Source organism: Podarcis filfolensis (genome assembly GCF_964270895.1).
Source record: "Podarcis filfolensis genome assembly, chromosome: 3".
NCBI classification, from domain to species: Eukaryota; Metazoa; Chordata; class Lepidosauria; order Squamata; family Lacertidae; genus Podarcis; species Podarcis filfolensis.
This window is the reverse complement of record NC_139606.1, coordinates 107,196,033-107,221,876: the sequence shown is the minus strand read 5'-3', so window position 1 is coordinate 107,221,876 and position 25,844 is coordinate 107,196,033. Positions and strand designations below refer to the sequence as shown.

At 48.0% G+C, this 25,844-nt stretch overlaps 1 protein-coding gene across 1 annotated transcript; it reads right to left on the bottom strand.

Moving 5' to 3' along the window:
• Positions 1 to 2,484: 2,484 nt before the first annotated feature.
• Positions 2,485 to 24,186, bottom strand: GTF2A1L (general transcription factor IIA subunit 1 like). The gene is made up of 9 exons (XM_083605346.1): positions 24,057 to 24,186; positions 17,828 to 17,929; positions 16,421 to 16,544; positions 15,062 to 15,123; positions 12,885 to 12,981; positions 5,266 to 5,828; positions 4,144 to 4,431; positions 3,380 to 3,469; positions 2,485 to 2,752 (listed from the first exon to the last, which is right to left on the bottom strand). Exons 1-9 carry the CDS (start codon positions 24,075 to 24,077, stop codon positions 2,645 to 2,647), a joined length of 1,455 nt encoding a protein of 484 aa, XP_083461472.1. The 5' UTR covers positions 24,078 to 24,186; the 3' UTR covers positions 2,485 to 2,644.
• Between the last annotated feature and the right edge of the window lie 1,658 nt (positions 24,187 to 25,844).

Genomic DNA, 25,844 nt, shown 5'->3' with positions numbered 1-25,844 from the left:
GATGAAATGGGTTGTTTCCCTTCCCATCCATCATGTTCCTTAGTAAACTGTGTAAAGATCAGAAGATATTCACAGTCATACGCTCAGACGGACCGAACGGGCTCAATTTGTGAGTATACATTTCAACAAGGCATTAATTAAAGTGAAGTGGATGTGGCTTGCTCGGTGCATTTCTCCTAAATCTGCATCTGCATTTTAAATGCAACCAGTCTCACTCCTCTGGTGCATTTCTTATATTTAACAGTGCAATCCTACTCAGAAGTGAGTCTCATTTAGGTAGCTGAAGTGTAGGTGGGTTCCCACGAGGCAAGACACAGTGATAACAGCAAGAACCTTTCCTGAACTACATAACGGGGAAACAGAGGCAAAGCGACTACATGAAAGCCTGGGCCACTCCCACTCCCAACGTGATTGGTTGTCTACACTTCCAAACTGTGAATCTTGACTCAGAATTCAACGGCCAATGACAGAGGCCAAAATTCTGAAATGTTCTGTGATTCGACAACATGTATCGAATCAGAACACAGGAGCTCAGAATCCTTAATCCAGATCATGGGTAGGCAAACTAAGGCCCAGGGACCGGATCTGGCCCAATCGCCTTCTAAATCCAGCCCGCAGACAGCCCAGGAATCAGCGTGTTTTTACATGAGTAGAATGTGTCCTTTTATTTGGGTTATTTGTGGAGCATAGGAATTTGTTCATTTATTTATTTTTTCAAAATATAGTCCGGCCCCCCATAAGGTCTGAGGGACAGTGGACTAGTCCCCTGTTGAAAAAGTTTGCTGACCCCTGGTCCAGACTCAAGCTCAAGCAAACGCAGACCACTGAATACATAACAGTAGCATTCAGCTTCAGAGTAGATCCATTAAAATTAATGGACCCAAGTTAGCCATGTTTCCGTGGCACAATTGGTCAGTGAGTCTGGCTGTTAACCAGAAGGTTGCTGGTTCAAGCCCACCCAGGGATAGCTTTGGGCAGGATTCCTTCTTAGCAGGCTGGCCCTTGGGGTCCCTTCCAACTCTACAATTCTATGATTCATTCATTTCCATGGGTCTACTCTGAGTACAACATAACTGAATACTACCCAATGAGTTCAGTACTCAGAAGGTGTAGCCTAAGACTTGACTCTACTAATCAAGTGATTAAATACATGCTGGAACCTAATGCAGTAAAGCCATGTGGAGACACCATGTGGTATGCAGCTAGATTTTACTCAGAGTATACCTACTGAAATTAAGGATCATGACCTAAGTTCAGAACACTGATTTCAACAGGTCTGCTCTGGGTAAAACGTAGCTGAACACCTCCCATAATTTCTCTGCCTCCTGGTCTGGTTTATCAATGTCCTAGTAAGCAATGTTTGGTTGGCTATTTTGGAAGTGTTGCTTGCCAGCTAGTTTTCAAAAAATCACTGTGTCTTGCTCCCTCATGTGAAACCTCCACTTAGAAGGGTTTGCCTTTGGCTTTTGCACACAGCTGCTTGCCAGCATCTGGCAAACAGATCATGAGTGCAGCAGAGCTGGAGAACCCTCCACCATCTTCATCGGAATCAGGGATAAGGAACCTGAGATATTTCAGATGTTGCTGGACTACAATACCTATCATTCTGGACCACTGGCGATGCTGGCTGGAACTGACGGCAGCTGGGGCCCAATAGGGAGGGCCACAGGTTCCCCATTTCTGCTTGGGGAAGGGCATACTAGGTAAGCATAGCACTGCGCAACTGAAAGTGGTGTACAGAGTCAAACAAATCAGAGATCCCCAAGGGTGCAAGTTCCCCTGCAGAATCACTGTATCATTGACTTCTAGTAGCTTTGACTGCAGAGACATCACCTTGCCAACAAAGGTCTGTATGGTTAAAGCTATGGTTTTCCCAGTAGTGATGTATGGAAGTGAGAGATGGACCATAAAGAAGGCTGATTGCCGAAGAATTGATGCTTTTGAATTATGGTGTTGGAGGAGACTCTTGAGAGTCCCATGGACTGCAAGAAGATCAAACCTCTCCATTCTTAAGGAAAGCAGTCCCGAGTGCTCACTTGAAGGACAGATCCTGAAGCTGAGGCTCCAATACTTTGGCCACCTCATAAGAAGAGAAGACTTCCTGGAAGAGACCCTGATGTTGGGAAAGATGGAGGGCACAAGGAGAAGGGGACGATAGAGGACGCGATGGTTGAACAGTGTTCTCGAAACTACCGGCATGAGTTTGACCAAGCTGTGGGAGGCAGTGGAAGACAGGAGTGCCTGGCGTGCTCTGGTACATGAGGTCACGAAGAGTCGGACACGACTAAACGACTAAACAACAACAACAAGCTTTAACTGCTGGGAGACTCAAGGCCCCCAAGTTACAGTGCCTTCCATAACTCAAGCTGGCTTGGAGATTTGGTTAGCATCAAAGAACAGAGATGCCACAAATAGATGTGCTAAGTGAGCTGCATAACCCACATTTGTGTGTGTGCACAAAAGGCAAAGCTGGTCCATGCACAATCACTGTTAACGTAGGATTTATTCATTTTTTACATGTGTTTTTATGTGAAGTCTCTTTTCACATTGCAGTATTTCACATTTCAGAAGGCAAGCATTTCAGTATATTCTTACCGAACGTTGCACAAAAAAATCAAAAACACTCTGGATATTTTTGTACATTTCACCATTCTGCATCTCCAATGGCTTTGGAAAAAACGTAGTCCTTTCCTCCAAAGCACATCACACCGTCTTTCAAGTAGAACTTCCATCTGTTCTTACTCCGCTGAACCTGGTAAAAAACAAAAAGCAGTATACTGGGGCCTTTAAATCCCACTAAAATAACAGTTGCTTTCCTTGGTAAGCAATGGGAAATATTGAACAATTAAAAACAATTCATGTACTAAAAGCAGAAGCACTCAGAAATATCTACACTGCAAACTTAAAAAGTAGCTTACATGTGGAACAAGCAACCTTGCAAGGCAGGGAGCTGTTCAGGATTCCAGACAACCTTTTTCCGGGGAAACTCCATTCCTTCCCACCCACCAGGCAACTCCCATATGCAGCTCCCATCAGCTCCAGCCAACATGGCCAATGGAAAGGACTGATGGGATTTGCAGTCCATACCCCCCCAAAAAAGCAAATAAAACAGTCTTAATTTATTCCTAGGTCCACTTCCCACATTATTTGGTTTCAGTTGTTTTACTTAAGACACAAAGTGTAAATGCATCATACGGGAACTTTCATCAGGGAAACATGATTGGTGCGGCTGCCTGTGGAAAAACTCACTGCATGGCAAACCCAGGTCTGTGTTAGATGTGAACGAGGGAGGCAGTTACATTTTCCCCAAACATTTAACAGGGCTGGGAAGACTTAAATTGTAAAGGCCCATTTAACTAGCAAGCATTCTTCACTGTACCTTGTCATACTGGCATACAATTATGTTATCGGTGTCAAATACATCTGGTGTCTCCTGCTCACTGACATCGTCCCCAGAATTTAAAGGATCCTAAAAAATGGAAAGTTTTTTTTTCCTGATTGACATTGAACTATGCTACTTAAATAACAACAAGAAGAACTGGTCAACTCTGTTATGTAGCAGCCTTCCAAGAACACAAAGGGTTGATATAGTGGCCACTCTGGGATGTGCAAGTATATGTGGAATTTTGAGGAAGTGTTATGAGGAACCAGCACAAAATACTGCCATAGGACGTGTTTGTTGTAACACAGAGGATGTCTCCATCTCAGTTTCTGCATGTGCAAAACAGGTAGGGCAATCTACAGGGCAGAGCATGCCTTTTCATGCAGGAAAAGAATGAAAGGGGGAGAGATGTTTTTCATCAGTGCCATCGCCCCAACAGGTGCATCACAATTGATCGTGTCTGCAGTGCAGATCATGTAACTGGATGGCATGCAGGTGAGCATCAAAGACTCAAAGTGCCCAAATCTGGATTGGCATCAAAGTTCACAAGTAACAAAACAAGAATAAAGATGTAATATCTTCCCCATTTTGGTCCTTGAAATTGCTCTCTGATTCCTGCCATTTATCTATTTCATAAAACTAATACACTGCTTGACTGTCAGAAGAAAAAGAAAACTGAAAGCAGTTTGCACTGTGTGTAGTTTCAGCCTCACCCACAAATGTGAAAAGAAAGTCATTTTCAAGTGAATCGAAAGCTTTACCTCCTCAATTATGTCAACCGAGGGTTCATCCACATCACTACTGCTGCTAAGAGATTGATTGTCTGAGGTACTGTTTTCACCGTCTTCTTCCTCTTCCTCATCCAGGACCTTCAGATCTTCAGCATCAATGATGCCCACAAGTTCCTCATCTTCCCCATCTCTTGGGCTTTCTATTTCTGCCTTGGGAGAAACATCACCCGTTCCATCCAGCTGAATTATCTCTTCAATATTATTGGCAATATCCTTCTGGGTCTGCAGATCAGCTTCCATCTGCACGCTAGTCTCTAGCTGGAAGGAAGATGTGCACTACACTGAAGACATGGGAGCATTTCCTCACAAACAAATGCCCACCACACTACTTCTGAAGCTTTGCCCTTCTGTCTATGGGAGAGGCTCACAAGATCAATTCAGACATCAGCATGCTCACAGAAAAGATGCATGACAACTATTATCCATGTCAACTTCCCAGGGTCAAACCTAGGAGCGGGGCTTAGGAGGAATCTAAGATCCTCCTCCCAGCTTTCAATCATTGAAAATTTACAAAGATAAATCGAGATGAAATGAAACTATTCCACAAGCATACACTCATTTTTAAAAAAGCCTTCAGAAAGTAGTCCTTAATAATAATAATAAAAATAAAAACCAATGGGAATAATTCAGGGTAGTGCTAAGCAGATCATTCCATCAGCACAAGCATTTCTGCATATGTGGTGGAAGAATCTCCCTTCTCTGCCCCACCCCTGCTGTTCCAGAGGTTCTCCTGACCCCCACATATACAATTTGGGGGCATGGGAGGAGTGGGGAATACTTACTGCACTTGTTTAGTCTTTATTCAGCTTCCACTGGTAGGAACAGCTAATTTAATCCCCCTTATGGGTACACGCCAGCTCCTTTAAGTACCTCATTCTCAATTTTAAATGGGAAGAATATGGTAAATACCCAAGAGCATGCTTATTTCACAATTCTGCACACATCCTACGTTCTGCTACATTTTAAAAATCACATTTGCAAGCAGTTTTGAACAGAAGAAAGAGGGAAAGAAATCCTTCAAAAGAAAGTAGGGAACCTGTGGCCCAGCAAATGTTGTTGGACTCTGTCCCTGCTTTAAAATGAAAGAATTACCTCTTCAGAAAAGGAGAGGTTGGCTTCATCAGACAGGAGAGTGCTGTCATCCAACTCGTTGCCCATAATTATCAGCTCAATTATATCGTTGGGATCCAGTGGCTGCTCAAGATTGACTGGCAATTCTGACCCATTGGGAGAGCTTCCTGCCGTCGCTTCTGTGGCCGCTGTAGGGCAGTGTGCTTCAGATAATTTCAAGTCAAGAATAACTGCATTTGGATGGGTCTCCAGGGAGCTGGTTGGTTGCTCTCTTACCAGAGCTCCCACTGCAGCTTTCCCATGACTCCCAATAGCCTCCTGCATGACAGCAGCAGCAGCAGCAGGCAAGGTCTTCTCTTCCATTCCTACTTGCTGAGATACAGCAGGATTCAGGGCCTGCAGGTTTTCACTGGGTGCCTGATGAGAAGAGGCGTTCACTGGCACGGCACCAGCGGTGGCAGGCTGAGCTCCTGAGGGCTGCCGCCCGAGCTGTTGGAATATTTGCTGGACTGGATTCTGGAGGACAGTTGCACCTCCCGGGGCCTGGGTGACCACCACTGGCATGTTGACTTTATACAGCTGCCCTAAGAAAGAGAAACTGAATATTGTGAGTAGGCCTGTCTCCCTCAATGACCAATCAGAACTGCTTGGGAAGAGAGCCAGAGGTGAGCCAAATTCCTTGGTTTGCCAGCTCTACTGCCATTCAGCTTTTTCCCTCCCACAAAGTTTCATCCATCAACAGTCAGCTCAACGTTGCAGTTAGCAGAGGGTTAAACACACGTAAACACATACATGGTCCACCTGGGGCCCTCCAGATCTTTTTTCTTTTCTTCCATTAAAAACAAACAAACCAAAACCTTACGTTTATATCCTCACTTTCTTCCATCATGGAACATACATGCAGTTCCCAGATAGCACTCCATCCAGGCACTAACCAACCAGACCTGCTTAGCTTCAGCCAGATAGTGGCTTCATGTGCCTTCAAGCCATAATCTGGGGTTGATCTAGAAGAGCCAGGTAGATGAGAGCTGTCACATGGATGATGGAGGGCAAACTAATGCCAGTGTACTGGAAGAAGCAAAGATCACCAGTGTTGAAGGAATGATTCTTCAACATCAACTTCGTTGGACTGGTCATGTTGTGCAGATACCTGATTATCATCTTCGAAAGCAACTACTCTATTTTGAACTTAAAAATGGGAAGCGTAATGCTGGTGGTCAACAAATGAGGTTTAAAGGCTCTCTCAAGGCAAATCTTTAAAAATGTAGTATAAACACTGACAACTGGGAAACGCTGGCCTGTGAGCGATCCAATTGGAGAAGAGCCTTTACCAAAGGAATCATGGGCTTTGAAGAAAGATGCTCAAACTCAGGACAAAAGGGAGAAACATGCTAAGAGGAAGGAATGCTTGGCAAACCCTCACCGTGATCAACTCCCACCGGGAAACCTATGTCCCCACTGTGGAAGGATGTATGAATCTTGAATTGGCCTCCACAGTCACTTATTGTGATGGGATGTTGAGCTGCTTGTGCGTAAAGTTCCTAATCCCTCAGTGTTTGGCTAAGTCCACAAACCACTGTCTGTAACGGAGCGCCATAAGCATGGCTCCGTCAGTCGCTGGCAGGATCCGACAGTGGGCGTTTACGGAATTTCTTCCAGCATAACAGCTCCTTAACGGAAACACGTCTTCTGGACTCTCCACGTGACAATTTCCGGCGAGGAGTGGGTGTCCCTAATGGAGGTCCTGAAACCTCCTCGCTGTTCTCGCTGGAATTGTCTCTGAGCCAATCTTCTGACTCGCCTTCCCTTGGAGCTCTTTCTCGCCCCCTGCTGATTCCCTCCTCCGCTGACAAGTCTCTCTCAACCTCTGGGAGCCCCTCCACCACCTGTTCTTCCGATGACAGTTCCCTGACATCCACCTCCCCTCCAGGGCCCCCTCCACCCCCTCCCCTCCCTTCCTCTGCTGGAGGCGAGGGAGCAAAACCCCTGAAAGAACTTCCCTCATCTTCCGAAGTCTCGAACATTTTCCTCCACCGGTTGCTGTTTTGGGTTTCTAAGTACTCATCCTCCTCGGAATCTATTCCTTCTTCCCACTCTGACCCCGTGAATCCTTCCAATTCCTCCTCCTCGTCGGTGGTGCCAAAGTACTCTCTCCGGAACCTCGCTACTGACTGAGGTTTCCTGGGGAACCTTTGATGGAACGCTTCGATCAAGACCTCGTCATTGACTTCCTCTGCCGTCACCCAGGTGTTTTCTGACTCCGGTTCCCCTTCCCACGCTACCAAATACTCCACCTGATTACCCTTCCACCTGGAGTCGAGGATTTCCGCCACATGGTTGCTGCTTTCCCTCTCTTCTAAGACAGGTCCCTGTGGGAAAACCCCTTCTTTTCCCCCCCTATACGGTGACAGTAATGACCTGTGGAACACTGGATGCAGTTTCATGTGGTTCGGTAACCGGAGTCTGAAAGCTACGGGGTTAACCTGTTGAATGACCTCAAATGGTCCCAATCTTTTGGGTCTTAATTTCTTGCAACCCCCCTTGAACGGCAGTCCTTGGGTGGACAGCCACACCTGATCCCCCACCCTTATGGTTTCACCTTCCCTTCTGTTCTTGTCTGCCTGCTTCTTATATTGTTCTTTGGCCCTTTCTAAGTTGAGTTGGAGTTGACGATGGATCGCTTCCATTTCTTCTACAAAAAGTTCTGCGGCTGGGACGCTCCATCTCTCCCCTCCTCCCCCTGGAAATGCCCTGGGGTGGCACCCATAATTAGCCAAAAAGGGGCTCATCCCGGTGGACACATTCTCCGCATTATTGTAGGCAAATTCCGCCAGCGCCAACTTTTCCACCCAATCGTTCTCTCTGTCATTGACATAACACCTCAGATATTGTTGGAGGATACCGTTTGCTCTTTCCGCCTGCCCGTTGGTTTCTGGGTGCCGGGCAGTCGAAAAATTGACCTCCACGTGCAGTAAGCTCATGAGCTTCCTCCAGAACCTGGACGTGAATTGTTTGCCCCGGTCTGAGACCACCCTCAAGGGGGCGCCATGCAGTCTAAAAATATGTTCTACAAACAATTTAGCTGTCTCTTCCGCCGTGACTGCATGTGAGCAAGCTACAAAGTGGCCCATCTTAGTTAACAGGTCTACTACTACCAGTATGGCGGTTTTCCCCTTGGATTTCGGCAGATCAGTCATAAAATCTATCGATACCGCCTCCCATGGCCTCTCTGGTGTGGGCAACGGTTCTAACAACCCCGCCGGTGCCCGCCTTTCTCCCTTGGCTCGCTGGCATTGGTCACACCCTCTTACATACTCCCTTACATCTTCCCTCACTCTGGGCCACCAAAATTCCCTGGTAACCAACCACATGGTTTTGTGTTGCCCAAAATGCCCTGCTGTAGGGCTGTCGTGCATCTGTTTGAGTACTCTCTCTCTCAATTCCCCTTCGGGTATATATAGTGCCCCTTTGTAATACAATGCCCCGTTTCTTTCTTCAAAACCTCCGGAGTTTTCTCCCTCCCTCCTTAGACCTTGGAGCTTATTCTGGGCGTATTCATCATTCTGCGTCTCCTCTACCAGTTCCCTTTGCCCCACCAACGCCGCCCCACACACCCAGTGGTCCTCTGGGATGATATGTCTCTCTTCAGATGCTCCCTCCCCCTCCAAATACTCTGGTTTGCGTGAGAGAGCGTCCGCCCTGACGTTTTCCGGGCCTGGCACATAGCAAATTTCAAAATAAAATTTGGAGAACTCCTGTGCCCATCTCACTTGCCGTTGGTTGAGCACTCGTGCCGTTCTCCAGTACTCTAAATTCTTGTGGTCCGTGCATACTTGCACCTTGTGTTGTGCACCAATTAGTAAGTGTCTCCATTTCCGGAACGCTTCGTGAATGGCGAGTAGTTCTCGGTCATATACCGTGTAGTTCTTCTCGGATTTGTTCAACTTCCGCGAGAAGAAGGCACACGGTCTCCACTCCGACTTATCCTTCCCCGGCTGAAGAAGCACCGCCCCCACCGCCCGGTCTGATGCGTCAGTTTCCACTCTCATGGGTTTTTGTAAATCCACATGCAGGAGCTGTTCTTCCGAAGCGAAGGCCTTTTTCAATTCTTCGAATGCTTGCTCCGCTTCTGCCGTCCAAACAAATTTCTTCTTGCTGCTGAGACAGTCCGTGATGGGAGCCGTTAAATGGGCAAAGTTCTTGATGAACTTCCGATAAAAGTTCCCAAACCCGAAGAATCTTTGCACATCCTTTTTCGTTTTCGGTCTCTTCCATTCCAGTACCGCCTGGACCTTGCCTGGATCCATGGCTAACCCCTTGTCTGACAAGCGGTACCCCAGGAATTCCACCTCCTTGGTGTGAAACTGACACTTCTCTAATTTCACCCACAGTTGGTTTGCTTGCAGTCGGCTCAACACTTCTCTGACGTCCTTTACATGCTGCTCCTCATTCTCTGAATAGACTAATACGTCATCTAGGAAGGCCACACAATTCTTGTAGAGCAGAGGCCCCAGCACGTGGTTCATGAACGATTGAAAACATGCTGAGCCTGCTTGTAATCCAAAGGGCATAACGAGATATTCGAAAGCCCCTAGGGGGGTGAACATCGTTGTCTTCCATTCATCCCCCTCCCTTATCCGTATCAGGTTGTATGCCCCCCTTAAGTCCAGTTTAGTGAAAATTTTTCCCTTCCTCACCCGGGTCAAAATGTCATCAATCCTGGGCATGGGAAAGGCCACTGGTTCCGACACTGCATTTATGCTCCGGAAGTCCACTACAAGTCTAGGTTTATTCGTGTGTTTTTTTGTCCACAAAAAACACTGGGCTGCCCCCCCACCGCTCTGGACTCTCTGATGAAACTTCTCTTCAGGTTTTTGTCAATAAACTCCCTCAACTCCTGCATTTCCCTGTCTGACATGGCATACAGCTTTCCCACAGGGAGCTGGGCTCCAGGGACTAGATTGATCTGGCAGTCAAAGGGTCTATGCGGTGGTAGTTTGTCTGCTTCCCTTTCGCTGAAGACGTTGCTCAGGTCAGCGTATTGTTTGGGCACCTTTCCTTTGTCCGTTACTTCTGTTCCTGCTAGAAAGGCCTTTGCCCCTTCTGGAGCCTTGCCCTCTTTGCAATGTTCTAGGCAATGTGCTGACCCAAAGGAGACCACTCTCTGATGCCAACCCACTAGCGGATCATGCAACGCTAGCCAGCTCATCCCCAAAATAATGGGAGCCCCTCCCAAGGTGGCCACATGGAACGCTATTCTTTCGGTGTGCCTGGCTACCCTCATTACCATTGGGACGGTCTGTAAGCTGACTCCTCCTCCCAACAGCTCTCTCCCATCGATCGTGGTCACCTGCAAGGGGTTGCTTAAAGGGATAGTCTGTATCTGGTGTTCTGCTGCAAACTCCTTGCTCATAAAATTACAGGAGCTGCCTGAGTCCAATAGCGCCCTTATCTTTAAGGGATGTCCGTTTGGCAGCTCTAGCAACACCTCTATCACTAGGGCTGGTCTCGGAGGTTCTGGCGTGGGCACTTTTACTGCTCCTTGGCCTGACTGCTGTGCCCTGATGGTGGCAGTCAGGCGCTGGCTTTTACTTGGTCCTGTCCTTCCTCCTCCTTCCCCCCAACAGCTCCTGCCATCCCTTGCCATTCCTTTCTTTGTGGACAGACTCTGGCAAAATGACCTGGCTGCTGGCAGAGATAACATTTCTTGGGGCTCTTCCCCTCCTTCTTCCGCCCTTCACTGGGATTTGAAACTGCCCGCGCGCGCGCTGTTCCAACTTCCATCGGCTCTGCGGGCGAGAAAGCTGGCTCCGGAATCTCTGGAATGCGGAAATCTCTCCAACGCTCCCCTTTCCCTTCCCGCTTCTCCAAGGCTCTGGCCTCCTGGCGTGCTCCAATGGTCAGCGCTGATTTGGTCAGCTGGTCCATAGACTCCGCCCTGGGCGCCCGGGAAAGTTCATCTTTCACAGCCGAGGAAAGTCCCTCTTCGAAAAGCATTTGAATGGGTTCCGCTGACAGATCCCACCCCAATTTGTGTATCAACATAGTAAACTCAGTCCAGTACTCACGGACAGATCGGCTCCCCTGTTTACAAGCCATCAACTGTCTGCGCACCACTCCCTGTTCAATGTCGCTGGAAAACATCAGGTCCATGGCGCGAAAAAACTTCCGTGCGTCTTTCAAGACTTCATTATGCCCTGCCATCAGGGGTCTAACCCAGTCTCTCGCCCCTCCTTCGAGATGGCTAATCACAAACGCCACTCGCGATTCCTCATCGGGAAAGTCATCAAACTGCAGATTAAGAGCATACTGCATCTCTGTCCTAAAGGCTTGATAGTTCCTGGGATCCCCCCCAAACTTCTGCACCAATCCTGGCATCTTTCTTGCTTGTGGGGGGGCCTTTGCCTTTTCTGCATCCTGAGCCCTCCTCTCATCGAGCCTCGCCGTTTGCAGCGCTAGCTGGACCTCCAACACCCGGTACCTTTCTTCGAGGCTTGGACCGGCTCCAGCTCCTCCTGCTTCTCCGGTTCCGGCTGGGTTGCTCATGATGCCTTCTCTGCACAAGCTGCTTTCAGGGACTGTCGGATTGCTGTGATGGGATGTTGAGCTGCTTGTGCGTAAAGTTCCTAATCCCTCAGTGTTTGGCTAAGTCCACAAACCACTGTCTGTAACGGAGCGCCATAAGCATGGCTCCGTCAGTCGCTGGCAGGATCCGACAGTGGGCGTTTACGGAATTTCTTCCAGCATAACAGCTCCTTAACGGAAACACGTCTTCTGGACTCTCTACGTGACAATTTCCAGCGAGGAGTGGGTGTCCCTAATGGAGGTCCTGAAACCTCCTCGCTGTTCTCGCTGGAATTGTCTCTGAGCCAATCTTCTGACTCGCCTTCCCTTGGAGCTCTTTCTCGCCCCCTGCTGGTTCCCTCCTCCGCTGACAAGTCTCTCTCAACCTCTGGGAGCCCCTCCACCACCTGTTCTTCCGATGACAGTTCCCTGACACTTATGGACTCACTTTTAAGACCGTGTTTATGGAAGACAATCTTACTCGACCAAGAGTGATCACCGAAGATGAAGAAGAAGAAGAGGAGGAGGAGGAGGAGGAGGAAAGGAGGGTGGAGCAAGCTTGTTTCCTCCTGCTCCAGAAGGAAGAACCTGAACCAACGGATTCAAGTTATAAGAAAAGGGATTCCAACCAAACCTCAGGAAGAACTTTCTGACAGTAAGAGCTGTTTGACAGTGGAACACTCCCTTGGAAGGTGGAGGACTCTCCTTCCTTAGAAGTTCTTAAACAGAAGTTGGATGGCCATCTGTCGTGGATGATTTAGTTGAGATTCCTGCCTTCCAACTCTACAATTCTATGATCTACGATTCCATAATTCTATGATCAGCTTTCATTGTGCAAACCTGAATTTCTTGGGGTGCAACTGAATCCCACCCAAAAGCAGCAGCAGCCTGGAAACACCGTGCAACAGTTTTTTTGTTCCTTTTTTATTAAACTAGTTTGTGGTGCAGTCTTTACCCTTAAAGCTTATCAACAGCCAACTTCCACATTGCAAAATCCTCACAGTCTTCCTCGCACACTTCCTCAAACCCTGCCAACTGTATCAACCATGTTCCAAGCCTGCACCTGCTCTGCTTACCAGAAGCTGTCTGCAGAGTCACGCCAGCAGGTATTTGGATGGGATAGGCAAAGCCTGAAGGCAGGGTGAAGATTGTACCAGCAGACCTGGAGGTGCCCTGAAGAGAAAGGAAGCCCATCAGGAAAATTCAGTTAGATTTTGTAGATCGCAGCCCACGTTCTGTTCCAGTATCTCTAAAATATCCCCACCTCCCCGTAATGGATCACTTGGAACATGGCTGAGGGTCTTGATGGACCACTCAGGGATTTTCCTGCCTGCCGTAGCAATTGCAAAGTGCTCCACAATACTGTAGCAACTAGCTGTTTAGTGCTTCATACTGGAGAATTTGTGGAATGTCACATTGTTATCTGGGCACTCTAATCTTGGTCACTTTGAAAAATAAAGCTCTGCATTAGTATATAATAATCCCAGGGTCCTTTGAAGGACATGTCCTTGCGTCAGCCTTTTCCATCCCAGTGCCCTCCAGATCTTGCAGCCTTGGCCAACCCTCCTCCTGAAGTTCACAGCAGCCAAGATTTTCAATTTGTTCAATCTGCCAGCTCATCACTTGTTGCCTGGTTTTCGTCTCGCAACAGTCAGTTGTGTTTCTGTAGCCCTGAAACACTTCCCCAGTTCCCCCTTGAAGCTACAGCAGATGCAGAACAAGTCTAGACAGGGCTTGGAGGCTTGGAGCACCTCCCAAGTGCTTTGCTAAATAGTAGTAGCAGTAGCAGTAGTTTTTATTATTTTATTATTTATACTCCGCCCATCTGGATGGGTTGCCCCAGATACCCTGGACAGCAACCAACACATATAAATGCATAATAAAACATCAAACATTAAAAACCTCCCCATATAGGGCTGCCTTCAGATGTCTTCTAAAAGTAGTATGTCCCCTTGACATCTAATGGGAGGACATTCCACAAGGGAGGGCACCACTGCTGAGAAGACCCTCTGCCTCGCTCCCTGTAACCTCAGGGAACTGCCAGAAGATCCTTGGAGGAGGACCTCAGTGTCCAGCCTGAGCAATGGGGGTGGAGACGCTCCTTCAGGTATACTGGGCCGAGGCCATTTAGGGCTGTAAAGGTCAGGGCCAGCACTTTGAATTGTGCTTGAAAATGCACCGGGAAACAATGTAGGTCTTTCAGGACCAATGTTATAGGGTCCTAGAAGCCACTCCCAGTCACCAGTCTAGCTGCCGCATTCTGGATTAGTTGTAGTTTCTGGGTCACCTTCAAAGGCAGCCCCACATAGAGTGAATAGCAGTAGTCCAAGTGGGAGATAACCAGAGCATGCACCACTCTGGCAAGACAGTCCGTGGGCAGGTAGGGTCTCAACCTGCGTACCAGATGGAGCTGGTAGACAGCTGCCCTGGACCTGCGCCTCCATGGACAGCTGTGAATCCAAAATGACTCCCAGGCTGTGCACCTGATCCTTCAGGGGCACAGTGTTTGGCCTTGGGAAAGTTTCCCACTCTGCTATTGCAAATTATTCTCCTGAGTACGTTATTAGAGGGCATATTGTATCCAGACTTGCACATCTGTGACTGGAAGGCTCCATCCATTAACATGGAGAGACAGGATCTAGAAGCGGTGCTCTGGTTTCTCCTAACTCCTCTTTGCTTTGCAGCAACAAGCACCACCTCCCATGCAGTCCCGTCCCCCCCCAATCCTATGGGACAGTTTTTCCAAGGGGCTTCAGGGAGAGACAAAACAGATGAAAATCACTGCCTTCTGTCTTCCTCTAGCACCGCCAGGAGTCTGTGATGTGCAAGCCTGGACCCAATCCATCGTACAGACAAGCCTAGCAAAAGCATCAATTCAATACATAAATGGCAAGTTGCTTTCAAATGCTTTTAGGAGACAAGCTATTAAATTAATACAATAAATGAAATAAGGGAAACCAATCTCAAATGTACCAAGAGAAGGCCACGTCTACAATTGGGTTTAGGATGGCAGACAAAAGTAGCGTAATGGTCGTCGTCCCCATCCCTAATCGATACAAAACTCTTTAAAAACGGACTGGGCATCTTTATAATTACCGGTGTTTGCAATATGAATGTTGATTGCTTGATTACAATTGGCATTTTGCAAGGCTATTTATTATCACCAAAGATTGTTAAACTGGGAAACAGAATTTAAGGTTTTTGCCTTTGAGGGAGATAAGAAAAATCATAAGGCAATGCTAAGTCTACATACAAGTTCGGCCGCCGCTGCCGCTGATGTAGCAAACTGTTGAATTCCTCTGCCGGCAGCAGCACCTAAAGGAATATCGTTTAAATAACAAATGTCACAAGGGCTTCATGTAAAGTTTTGAATTCTCCTGCATGGTGATTCCTCCCACTGCATATGCATCACCATTAAGCGCTGACAAAAAATCAGCAGAGGCGAGAGGCTGGCGTCAGGGGGCGTTCCCAGACAATTGCTTTATTAAGCATCCATCACAATTTGTTTGCAGGGAGATTAGGCAATGCTGGCTATTTAATGAGCATTCCTTCTGATTTGTCTGCAGAGAGGTGATCTGACATTGCACCAAAGCAGATTATCACCCCAAGCACATTCCCCCCCCCCTCACTTTCCTTCTTGCAAAAAGTCCAACCTTTTCGAGAAGTGAGCTTGTTACGCAAGACCTCCCAATCCACAACATTTGCCCAACTGGAAAACTGGCTGGTACGTGATTGAATCCCACCCGAAAATAGCAACAGTCGTGAAGCACCCTTGGTGTTACAGTAAGGCCACAAGTCTTCTCTTTGTTTAACCCGTCATCAAGCCAGCACCACACTTTGACTTGTGACTGCAATTCATTCAGAGCGCTCCTACGCCTCTCAGTTTGTATGTAAATCCCACTCTCTTCAAAGGGGCTTACTTCCAGGGGGAAAAGCAAAGGACCCCCGGACAGCAAAGTCCAGTCAAAGGTGACTATGGGGTGCGGGGCTCACCTCGCGTTCAGGCCAAGGGAGTCGGTGTTTGCTCACAGACAGCTTTCCGGGTCATGTGGCCAGCAGGACTAAGCTGCTTCTGGCACAACGGAACACCATGACGGAAACCAGGGCACATGGAAACACTGTTTACCTTCCCAGCGCACCGGAATATATTTATCTACTTGCACTGAGATGCTTTCGAACTGCTAGATTGGCAGGAGCTGGGACAAAGCAATGGGAGCTCACTCCGTCATGGGGATTCGAACCACCGACTTTCCGATCGGCAAGTCCAAGAGGCTCAGTGTTCAGACTCAGTGGTGTAGGACTGTGGCCTGTGCCTGGCAATGTATTATTGCCTAGCAGATATCCATTACTAAAACTGGAAACTGCAGCTCCTTTCATACCTGACCAACAGCCACGCTGGGGCTGATGGGAGCTGGAATCAAGCCAAATATGGAAGTCACCATGTTGGCTCTGCCTGGTCTAACCCAGCCTTGTCTACTGAGGGGCAGCCCTTCTCTGCCATCACATACAAGAATTGAACAAGGGGTTTTCTGCAGGCCAGATGTACGCTTCCCCAGTGAGCTACCCATGGCCACCACCGTGCAGTATCTGCAGAAAGAGACCGTTCATCAACCTGTCGTCGTCTGCAGGGCTTGGTGGAAGTTGGGAGGCAGGTGCAAGGTGAACTGGGGAGGAAGGTGGCTGTGGCGGAAGAAGCTTTCCGTCGCTTTAGACTGCATCACTTTCGTTTCCCAGCGCTGCAAGAAAAGGTGGTTTGAAAACACACACACACATAAAGGTGAAAAGATCTCATTTAAGCCAGCTGATTTTTCCACTCCCCGTCAGGATCTAACCTAACCCGTTGGCTTTATATATTGTTGAGTTTGGCCTCCTCTGTCACTGCGGGTGGGCCTATCACTAGGGCTATGCTAAAATAATTACCTGGTGCACGATAAAGGACCCATTAATTGTTCATTAATGAATAATTGCAGGGTGAAACTCAGGAACAGCCCTCTGAAGCAAAGAGCTAAGTTTTCCATGGAAGTCATCCATCTGGATAACTGGGGTACAGCCTTAAGACTTTGTATTAGCTGCTTTTAGGGGATCTGGTGCAGGATCGGTGATTAAGTTACCTGCTTTGGGGGGCGTTTTTGCTTCCATTATACTCTGCTGGTATATTTGTGAACAAACCAATATTATAGAAATACAGAGAGATTCCGGTGCGCATGCTCCCTCTCACATCTGCAGGAAACTAAACATCATTGCACTATCCCTGGACTCTATTCAAGAAAGCGGGGAGCATCTAAGATTATAATAAGCATCCTCGGTGCTATTTTTCTAGAAAAAGAGGTGACAGAACTCACCATGAACACACCTCCCTTGTTCTCTTAGAAAGGCAATGGTGCTCACCTGAGAGGTGCTGAAACTGAGTTCTGGCAAGTTTCGGCTGGGAAAAAAAAAAACCTGACCGTCCCCGTTTGGAAGTATGCAAGAACCAGAAGCATGATCTTTGTGAGGAAATTGCAAGACAGAGCACAAGAACATACACTCAGCTCAGAGTGTACTTCAGAACCCAATAACCAGAATTTTGATTTTTAGGGGTAGTTCCATATCCCATCATTAACTAAAAAATGAAGATAGATATGACTCCCTTTCACCCCTGTGACACAGACAGATGCTGTCAACTCTAAATATGAACTAAACTGGTAATCAGTGGCAAGCAGTGGTAGAATAGTAATGAGGAGCTGAAGAGTTTGGGGGATCTCAACAGCTTGCTCACTAATTTGGCCTTATCTGGTGAATTTCTCTTTTATTTATTTGGCACTATTGACATATAGCGGTCCAGGAGATCTTATTATCGTCCCTGCTGTGAAATAAGTGGCGGGGCTTTGTCCCTGCCCCACCCTCCACTGCACCACTGATGTCAAAGGAAAGTGTCTGGGCTTTTCTGCAGAAAACAGGAATACAGGCTACTCAGACCAGACTAGGAATGGGAGAAAGAGAGAGAGGGGAAACTGCAAACCAGAGCCATTCAACTCACCCGCTTCAGCTCTTTCAGGACCTGCTCATCGACCCCTTCTTCCGCAAAGACATCCTGGACAACTTCAATCACATCGTCGATAACCGATTTGTAGAATTTAGGCTGTGTGGCACATGAATCACAGAGGGGGGAAGAGTTAAAAGGAGGCTCCCTGTCTCTGTGTGTTGCAGTTCCATGAGAGAACATAGGAAGATGCTGCCTTGCACCATGTCAAACCACTGACATATATCTAACTCAATGATGTCTACACTAGCTGGCAGCAGCAGATGGGGTGCTCCCAAACCTGCCTGGAGATGCAGGGGAATGAAATTGAGCCCTACTGCATACGAACCAGGTGTTCCGCCACTGAGCTTCGCCCCTTCTGTGATACTAAAGAAGTTGCATTGGGTCCAGAACTGAGGAATCTCCCATTTTCCCTTTCAAAACATTCACAGGTCTGGCCATCGTGGCTGCAAAGCAGGGTTTAAACATGGATGGGCAATGGCTGGTGAAGTCTCAGGAGTCCTAGGTATCTCTCAATAAGATCAGCAGCGCTCAGGGTGCTAAAGGAGGGGGGGAGTGGTCTTGCACCCGGGTCCTGCTTGCCAATTTCCCCCCAGGGAATCTGGCTGGACATAGTGATCCAGCAAGGTCTTCCTTTGTTCTTAAAGGAGCCCTCCCCACTTCTATGCATGCATGGCCCACTGTGCCCAATAGTGTTTCACTTTCCAGATAAGTGTACACGGGACTGCAACCTCAATTCAATTTCTGCCCTGTCCGTTCCAAAGCAGTTGGCACAGGTAAACACAGTTCTTTTCCTTTGGCCATGCAAAATGCCCAGTTACGTTAAAGTCACCCCACACCTGGGGTATGGGGTGTATTGGGTGTGAGGGGAGCGGGACGACCTCTGGTGGAGGGTACATCATGCTCCTTCTGGGGTAGTTTGTCCACCTTTGGTCCCCACCCTGCACTCAGCTCTCACCTGCAGCTCCTAGGAGCTGTCAGCATGCGACAGCAGCCTTATCTCAGGAACGGCTTTGACTGCCCTGCTAAACCAGGTGAGGGTAGCCGATGGGAAATTTTCAATGTTTAATGTTTGATTATGTTTTTGTATATGCTAGAAGCTGCCCAGAGTGGCTTGGGCAACCCAGTCAGATTGGCAGGATACAAATAATAAAATTATTATTATTATTATTATTATTATTATTATTATTATTATTATTATTATTAATACTACTACTACTACTACTACTACTACAGTGGTACCTCGGGGTAAGAACTTAATTCATTCTGGACGTCCATTCTTTACCTGAAACTGTTCTTAACCTGAGGTACCACTTTAGCTAATGGGGCCTGCCGCTGCCGCCGTGCCAGTGTCACGCGATTTCTGTTCTCATCCTGAAGCAAAGTTCTTAACCCGAGATACTATTTCTGGGTTAGCAGAGTCTGTAACCTGAAGCATCTGTAACCTGTAAGTGTCTGTAACCTGAAGCATCTGTAACCCGCGGTAAAGGTAAAGGGACCCCTGACCATTAGATCCATTTGTGGCCGACTCTGGGGTTACGGCGCTCATCTCGCTTTATTGGCCAAGGGAGCCGGCATACAGCTTCCGGGTCATGTGGCCAGCAGGACTAAGCTGCTTCTGGCAAACCAGAGCAGCGCATGAAAACTCTGTTTACCTTCCCGCCAAAGTGGTACCTATTTATCTACTTGCACTTCGTGCTTTCGAACTGCTAGGTTGGCAGGAGCAGGGACCGAACAACAGGAGCTCACCCCATTGCGAGGATTTGAACTGCCAACCTTCTGACTGGCAAGTCCTAGGTTCTGTGGTTTAACCCACAGCGCCACCCGCATCCCAGGTACCACTGTATTATTATTCGTCTCAAACCCTCAGCAAGTTAGGGACTTTCCCTGCATGTGAAGACAGGCTCCAGAGGATTGAGCGAACAAGACCGGAAGTGGATCCAATGGTCAAGAAGGTGGTTTTTGCATGTGCTGTCAAAGGAAATGAGGGGCCAATGAGGCTCGTCAGCCTGGCAAGGTAGACCATCCAGGAGAAGGAAATCTCTGGTCCTAAACTTCCGCTGCCTTGTGGCTATACCCATTCATGAGAAAGGCTTCAGGAGTAAACCTCAAGGAACAAGCTGTACCCTCTGCCCTGCATGACATCTTGAGGGAGAAGAAGAGGCTAAGCAGTGAACCCTACACAAATCTGGAGTCCCTAAGATGGCTGGATAGTGCTTTGTACTTGTCCTCCTGGCAACTCCTGCAGCCAAGCTGGTGCAACACGTCTCGCTCTGCTTTCCTTTGGACCACATCGGTGAGGCCAAGAGGAGGGTCTTGTTGTCTGGGAAGCCCAGGACTTCCATACCTCTCTTGGTATGTCCCACGGAGGACCTTACGGTCTTCAAACAAAAACATCTTGGAGATCCCGGGCCACAGGGAGGTTAGGCTGGCCTTAACCAGAGCCAGGGCTTTTTCGGCTGTGGCCCCGATGTGGTGCAACGCTCTGTCACAAGAGACTAGGGCCCTGCGGGACTTGACATCTTTCCGCAGGGCCTGCAAGACAGAGCTGTTCCACCAGGCCTTTGGCCAATGCACAGTCTGACCCCCTCCTTTGGTAATCCGCACAGAACTCTAGCCCAATGGTTGCCATTAATTTGGTTTGAACTGATTTTATAATGAATTGATTTTAGAATGCTGTATTATTTTATTGTTGTTAGTCACTCTGAGCCTGGCTTCTGCTGGGGAGGGCGGGATATAAATAAAATATTATTATTAATATGATATACATACCGCCCAGGCTTGCACCCCAGGGAGGTCACTTTGGTGCTGCTAATGGAACAGTTTGACTTAACCCCCCAGAGGCACATTCCACTGTCTCTCAAGCCATACAAATGCCATAACCCCACACCTGTTCAGCACAGAAGCAACACAACCCAGGAGGGAGTGAAGGGGACATAAGTTTCTCTCCAGGCCCCCATGCATTCACAGTAAGTCATGGTGTGGCTTGGTGTGACGTGCAAAGCAGGCTATTAATTTCACATTTTGCCACATTTCCCAGCAAATAAATGTCTTTGCAACATTAAGCTTGTTTTCCTCACATCTTCTTTTTTTTTTAAAGTGCTTTAAATGTAAAGCTTGAGAACCTTCCCCAGAATACATGCAAACTTGTGTTATCGTCATTTCTAAAATTTCAAGACTTTCAAACTAGGTCAGATTTACCCCGAAAATACATTACATTAATTTCAGCACAGGCTTAGTTTAGTGCTGTTAGGCACACGCCCACAAAACATTTATTCTAATAACAGAAGCTTTGCGAGTAATCTTCCGATCTTGAGTTTTAAGATAAGCACGTTAACAATTTGGGCAGCATCGACAAATTTAAAACCAGGCACAAAGTTAACACCAAAAATAAATAAATGTCTGAAGCGTGACAGCCCCTCGAATTAAATGTTCCATGTGTATTTTGTTCAAACAGCAGGTTTATAAGTTTGCTCTTCTAAAATATCCATGCTCTGGAGTAGCTCAGGACATCATGGCAGCCATGAATGGAGGCTGGACTGCTCAACAGACAGTGGAATGTGCTACCTCCCTTCTTGGCAATTCTGAATTCTGCACTGCGAGGGGTTGGACTAGATGACCCTTGAGGTCCCTAGAACGGCCTGCTAGATTAGGCCAGTGGCCCATCTAGTCTAGCATCCTGTCCTCACAGTGACCAGTCAGGTGATTCTGGGAAACCTGCCAGAAGCCAAGCACAAGAGCATTCTCCCCTGCTGCAGTTCCCAGCAACTAGTAGAATAAAAAATTGTAGAGTTGGGAGGTACCTCCAGGGGTCATCTAGTCCAGCCCCCTGCAATGCAGGGATTCTGCTCACAGCCAACCCTGAGTGGGCTCGGACCACCAACCACTGACCCATTGCACAAAAGCATTACTGCTTCCGCAGAGCACAGCCTCTCCTCCATGAATTTGCCGAATCCTCTTTCAAGCTGGCAGCCATCACTGCCTCTTGTAGAAGTGAGTTCCAAAGTTTAACTATGTCCTCTGTGGGGAGGAAAACTTTTCCTTTTATCAGCCCTGAATCTTCCAACGCTCAGCTTCGTTTGATGCCCGTGAGTTTTAGTGTTATGAGAGGGGGAGACACCTTTTCTCTTGTCCACTTTATCCGGAAACAGTGGCTCATGTTCTCCTGTCCTGTCCCCTTTATAAAGATCTGAGGAATGAGATCATCACCCCGCTCTTACTTACCATCCCAGGCCGCCCATCTGCGGCCACATTGTTCTTTCTTTTATCAGATCAAAATGATCAGACAACAGCAAAGGTTGCTAGGTTTATAGAGGGTGCAATGAGATTAAGGGCCACTATCTGAACGATAATCTTGGTCATCTGATTGTCCTTTTTACCCACTGTTGTCTGTTTAATTGTATATATTGCTTGTTTTATGTTGCTATGGCCATTGGCTAAGGAGAATAAAGTTTATCTATGTCTTGTCCAATTTCTCTGTGCCGTGCATAATTTCACTAACTTTTATCATGTCGCCTCTTGCTCTCATTTTCTCTAACCTAAAAACGTTCCTTGCCAACAAAGGTCCGTATGGTAAAAGCTATGGTTTTCCCAGTAGTGATGTATGGAAGTAAAAGCTGGACCATAAAGAAGGCTGATTGCCAAAGAATTGATGCTTTTGAATTATGGTGCTGGAGGAGACTCTTGAGAGTCCCATGGACTGCAAGAAGATCAAACCTATCCATTCTGAAGGAAATCAGCCCTGAGTGCTCACTGGAAGGACAGATCCTGAAGCTGAGGCTCCAATATTTTGGCCACCTCATGAGAAGAGAAGACTCCCTGGAAAAGACCCTGATGTTGGGAAAGATGGAGGGCACAAGGAGAAGGGGACGACAGATGATGAGATGGTTGAATAGTGTTCTCGAAGCTACCAGCATGAGTTTGACCAAACTGCGGGAGGCAGTGGAAGACAGGAGTGCCTGGCATGCTCTGGTCCATGGGGTCACAAAGAGTCGGACACGACTAAACGATTAAACAACAACAACAACAAAAACGTTCCAGGGCTTTGGAAGAAGAGGTAGCTGCAGGCTACCTCCATTAGCAACATTTGGGGCAGGGCGAGAGATTAGCCCCACAATGTAAAATACAGACCAAAAGAGTAACCCTGCTGGGTTGGCCAAAACATCCAGCCAATCCAGCATTCCTGTTTCCCAAAATGCTTTTGGGAATCACTGAAGCAGGACCTGAAAACAACAGCCCTGCCCTGGCTGCCTTTCCCACTCCCCACCACTGGTGCATATGGAGGTTTAAAGGTAGACTGCCTCTAAACTTGGAAGCTTCATTGCAGTAGCCTAGCTTCAAAGTGCACCAAGAGACCATTATTAGCCTGACTAGTTCTTCCTAGCCATCCCTTTCAAAGCGATGTAAATCAAGGCGGTGGTGGTGTTTCACCCGCAACTGCATACAACTAACCGTGCCCTATACTAACATAATGGGACGCGGGTGGCGCTGTGGGTTAAACCACAGAGCCTAGGGCTTGCTGATCAGAAGGTTGGCGGTTCGAATCCTTGCGACGATGTGAGCTCCTGTTGCTCGGTTCCTGCTCCTGCCAACCTAGCAGTCCAAAAGCACATCAAAGTGCAAGTAGATAAATAGGTACCTCTCCGGCGGGAAGGTAAATGGCGTTTCCGTGCACTGCTCTGGTTCGCCAGAAGCGGCTTAGTCATGCTGGCCACATGACCGGGAAGCTGTACACCGGCTCCCTCAGCCAATAAAGCGAGATGAGCGCCACAACCCCAGAGTCGGTCACGGACGGACCTAATGGTCAGGGGTCCCTTTACCTTTATACTAACATAACACAACAGAAAGGTGATATATACCAGCTCTCTAACACGGGGTGCTTTGATGCCAATCTCTTGGGGTTCGGTTCAGTTAAATGCCAGGAGGACTGGGGGGCGTCTTTAAAAGAAAAATGTACTTTTTCTACTCCCCCAATCGAGCCATACTTTTAAGTACTACCCAGAGCCTCTTAATGGGTCTGCTCTAGGGAAGGAATCTGGGGACCCCCCTCTGCAAAAGGACACACACACACCCAAACACAGCCAGGCACATTAGCATCCTAAGAGGGATGGGGGGATGTTTGTAAGCCGGCTAAGCCCAGGTTCTAAAGGTGCCTGGGCGCTTCCCTGAGCCAAGCTGAGCTTCTCCCCCCTATTCCCCGCCCCCCACCCCAGCTTTTCGCCCTCACCACGGGGTTGCCATGAGCCATCTCTCCTCGCCCTCTCGCAGCTCGGCGGCCACCGCCTAACGCCCGACCGCGCGCGCCCCCTGTCGGTTCCCGAGCCAACTGCCGAGCAGCCGGCCCCTTTCGCCCCTCCGCTGGCTGCCGGCGCTCTGGGAGGGAGGTGTCAATCAGAGGGGAAGTTTCGCTGGAGATGAACGGTCGGTGGGGTGGGAGAGGGCTGGACCTAGAAACTTTCTATTTTTATATACATATAAAATAAAATATTTGTTGAGATTTGCATGCACATGACCACAAAACATGTGTTCGTGGCATTTTAAAAAAAATGGGGTTTTTTGGGGGGGGCAGGGTTTTTGAAAGGGAAAATTAAAGGGAAATAACCAAAGGCATGTGATTAAAATTTGCATTCATCTCTGGAATACCTTTAACACCGGTGCATTCTCCTCATACCTCTGTGCATAGAGTTGGAAAGGGAAAGGGAAAGGGACCCCTGACCATTAGGTCCAGTCGTGACCGACTCTGGGGTTGCGGCGCTCATCTCACTTTATTGGCCAAGAGAGCCGGTGTACAGCTTCCAGTTCATGTGGCCAGCATGACTAAGCCGCTTCTGGCGAACCAGAGTAGCGCACGGAAACGCCATTTACCTTCCCGCCAGAGCGGTACCTATTTATCTACTTGCACTTTGACGTGCTTTCGAACTGCTAGGTTGGCAGGAGCTGGGACTGAGCAACGGGAGCTCACCCAGTCGTGGGGATTCGAACCGCCAACCTTCTGATCGGCAAGCCCTAGGCTCTGTGGTTTAACCCACAGCGCCACCCGCGTCCCGCATAGAGTTGGAAGGGAACCCCAATTGTGAAATCTCAACGAAAGCATCCATGGCAGAACTTTCTTGTTCAATGTCCCATCCTCAGCTGTGGGACTTTGAGAGCACGTATGGGGCTGCCAGGGCTCGCCGGCGTCCTTTGGTGGCGCCTGACCTAGCTGGGTCAGTAGAGCCTGAGACTCTTCATCTCAGGGTTGTGGGTTCAAGTCCCACGTTGAACAAAAGATTCCTGCAGGGGGTTGGACTAGATGACCCAGGGGTCACTTCCAGCTCTACAGTTCTATGATTCTGTGACAGCCTTTAATAATAATAACAGTAATAATAATAATAATTTATTATTTATACCCCACCCGTCTGGCTGGGGTTCCCCAGCCTCTCTGGGCAGCTCCCAACAGAATAATAATAATAATAATAAAGTGATAAAAGATCAAACATTAAAAACTTCCTTAGCCACTAGCCATACCACCAGGCACCAACCAGGCAATGACTCCTGAGAAGACCGCATTTGGGCATTGTCTGGGGACTCCAACTGGGGGACAAAAAATCCAGGAGGCTCTCCCCTGGTGGCCTGGTGGCAAAGAAGCAGCCCAGCTGCCAAGGCAGAATTGTTATTATTATTTATTAAATTTGTATACTTCCCTATCCCCGCAGGTCTCCGGGCGGTTCACAGGATAAAATCACAATATACAAACACAAAACATACAATCAAAATAAAACAAAAACAACCCAACAACCCTTCCCCCATACACACACACACTTTTTAACAGGGCATTGAATGTCAATCAACCCAAGGCCTGGTTAAAGAGGAACGTTTTCGCCTGGCGCCTAAAGGTGTATAATGAAGGCAGCAGGCAAGCCTCCCTAGGGAGAGCATTCCACAAATGGGGAGCCACTGCAGAGAAGGCCTGGTCTCCTCTTGCTATCCTCCAGGCCTCTCATGGAGGAGGTACACGAAGAAGGGCCTCATAAGA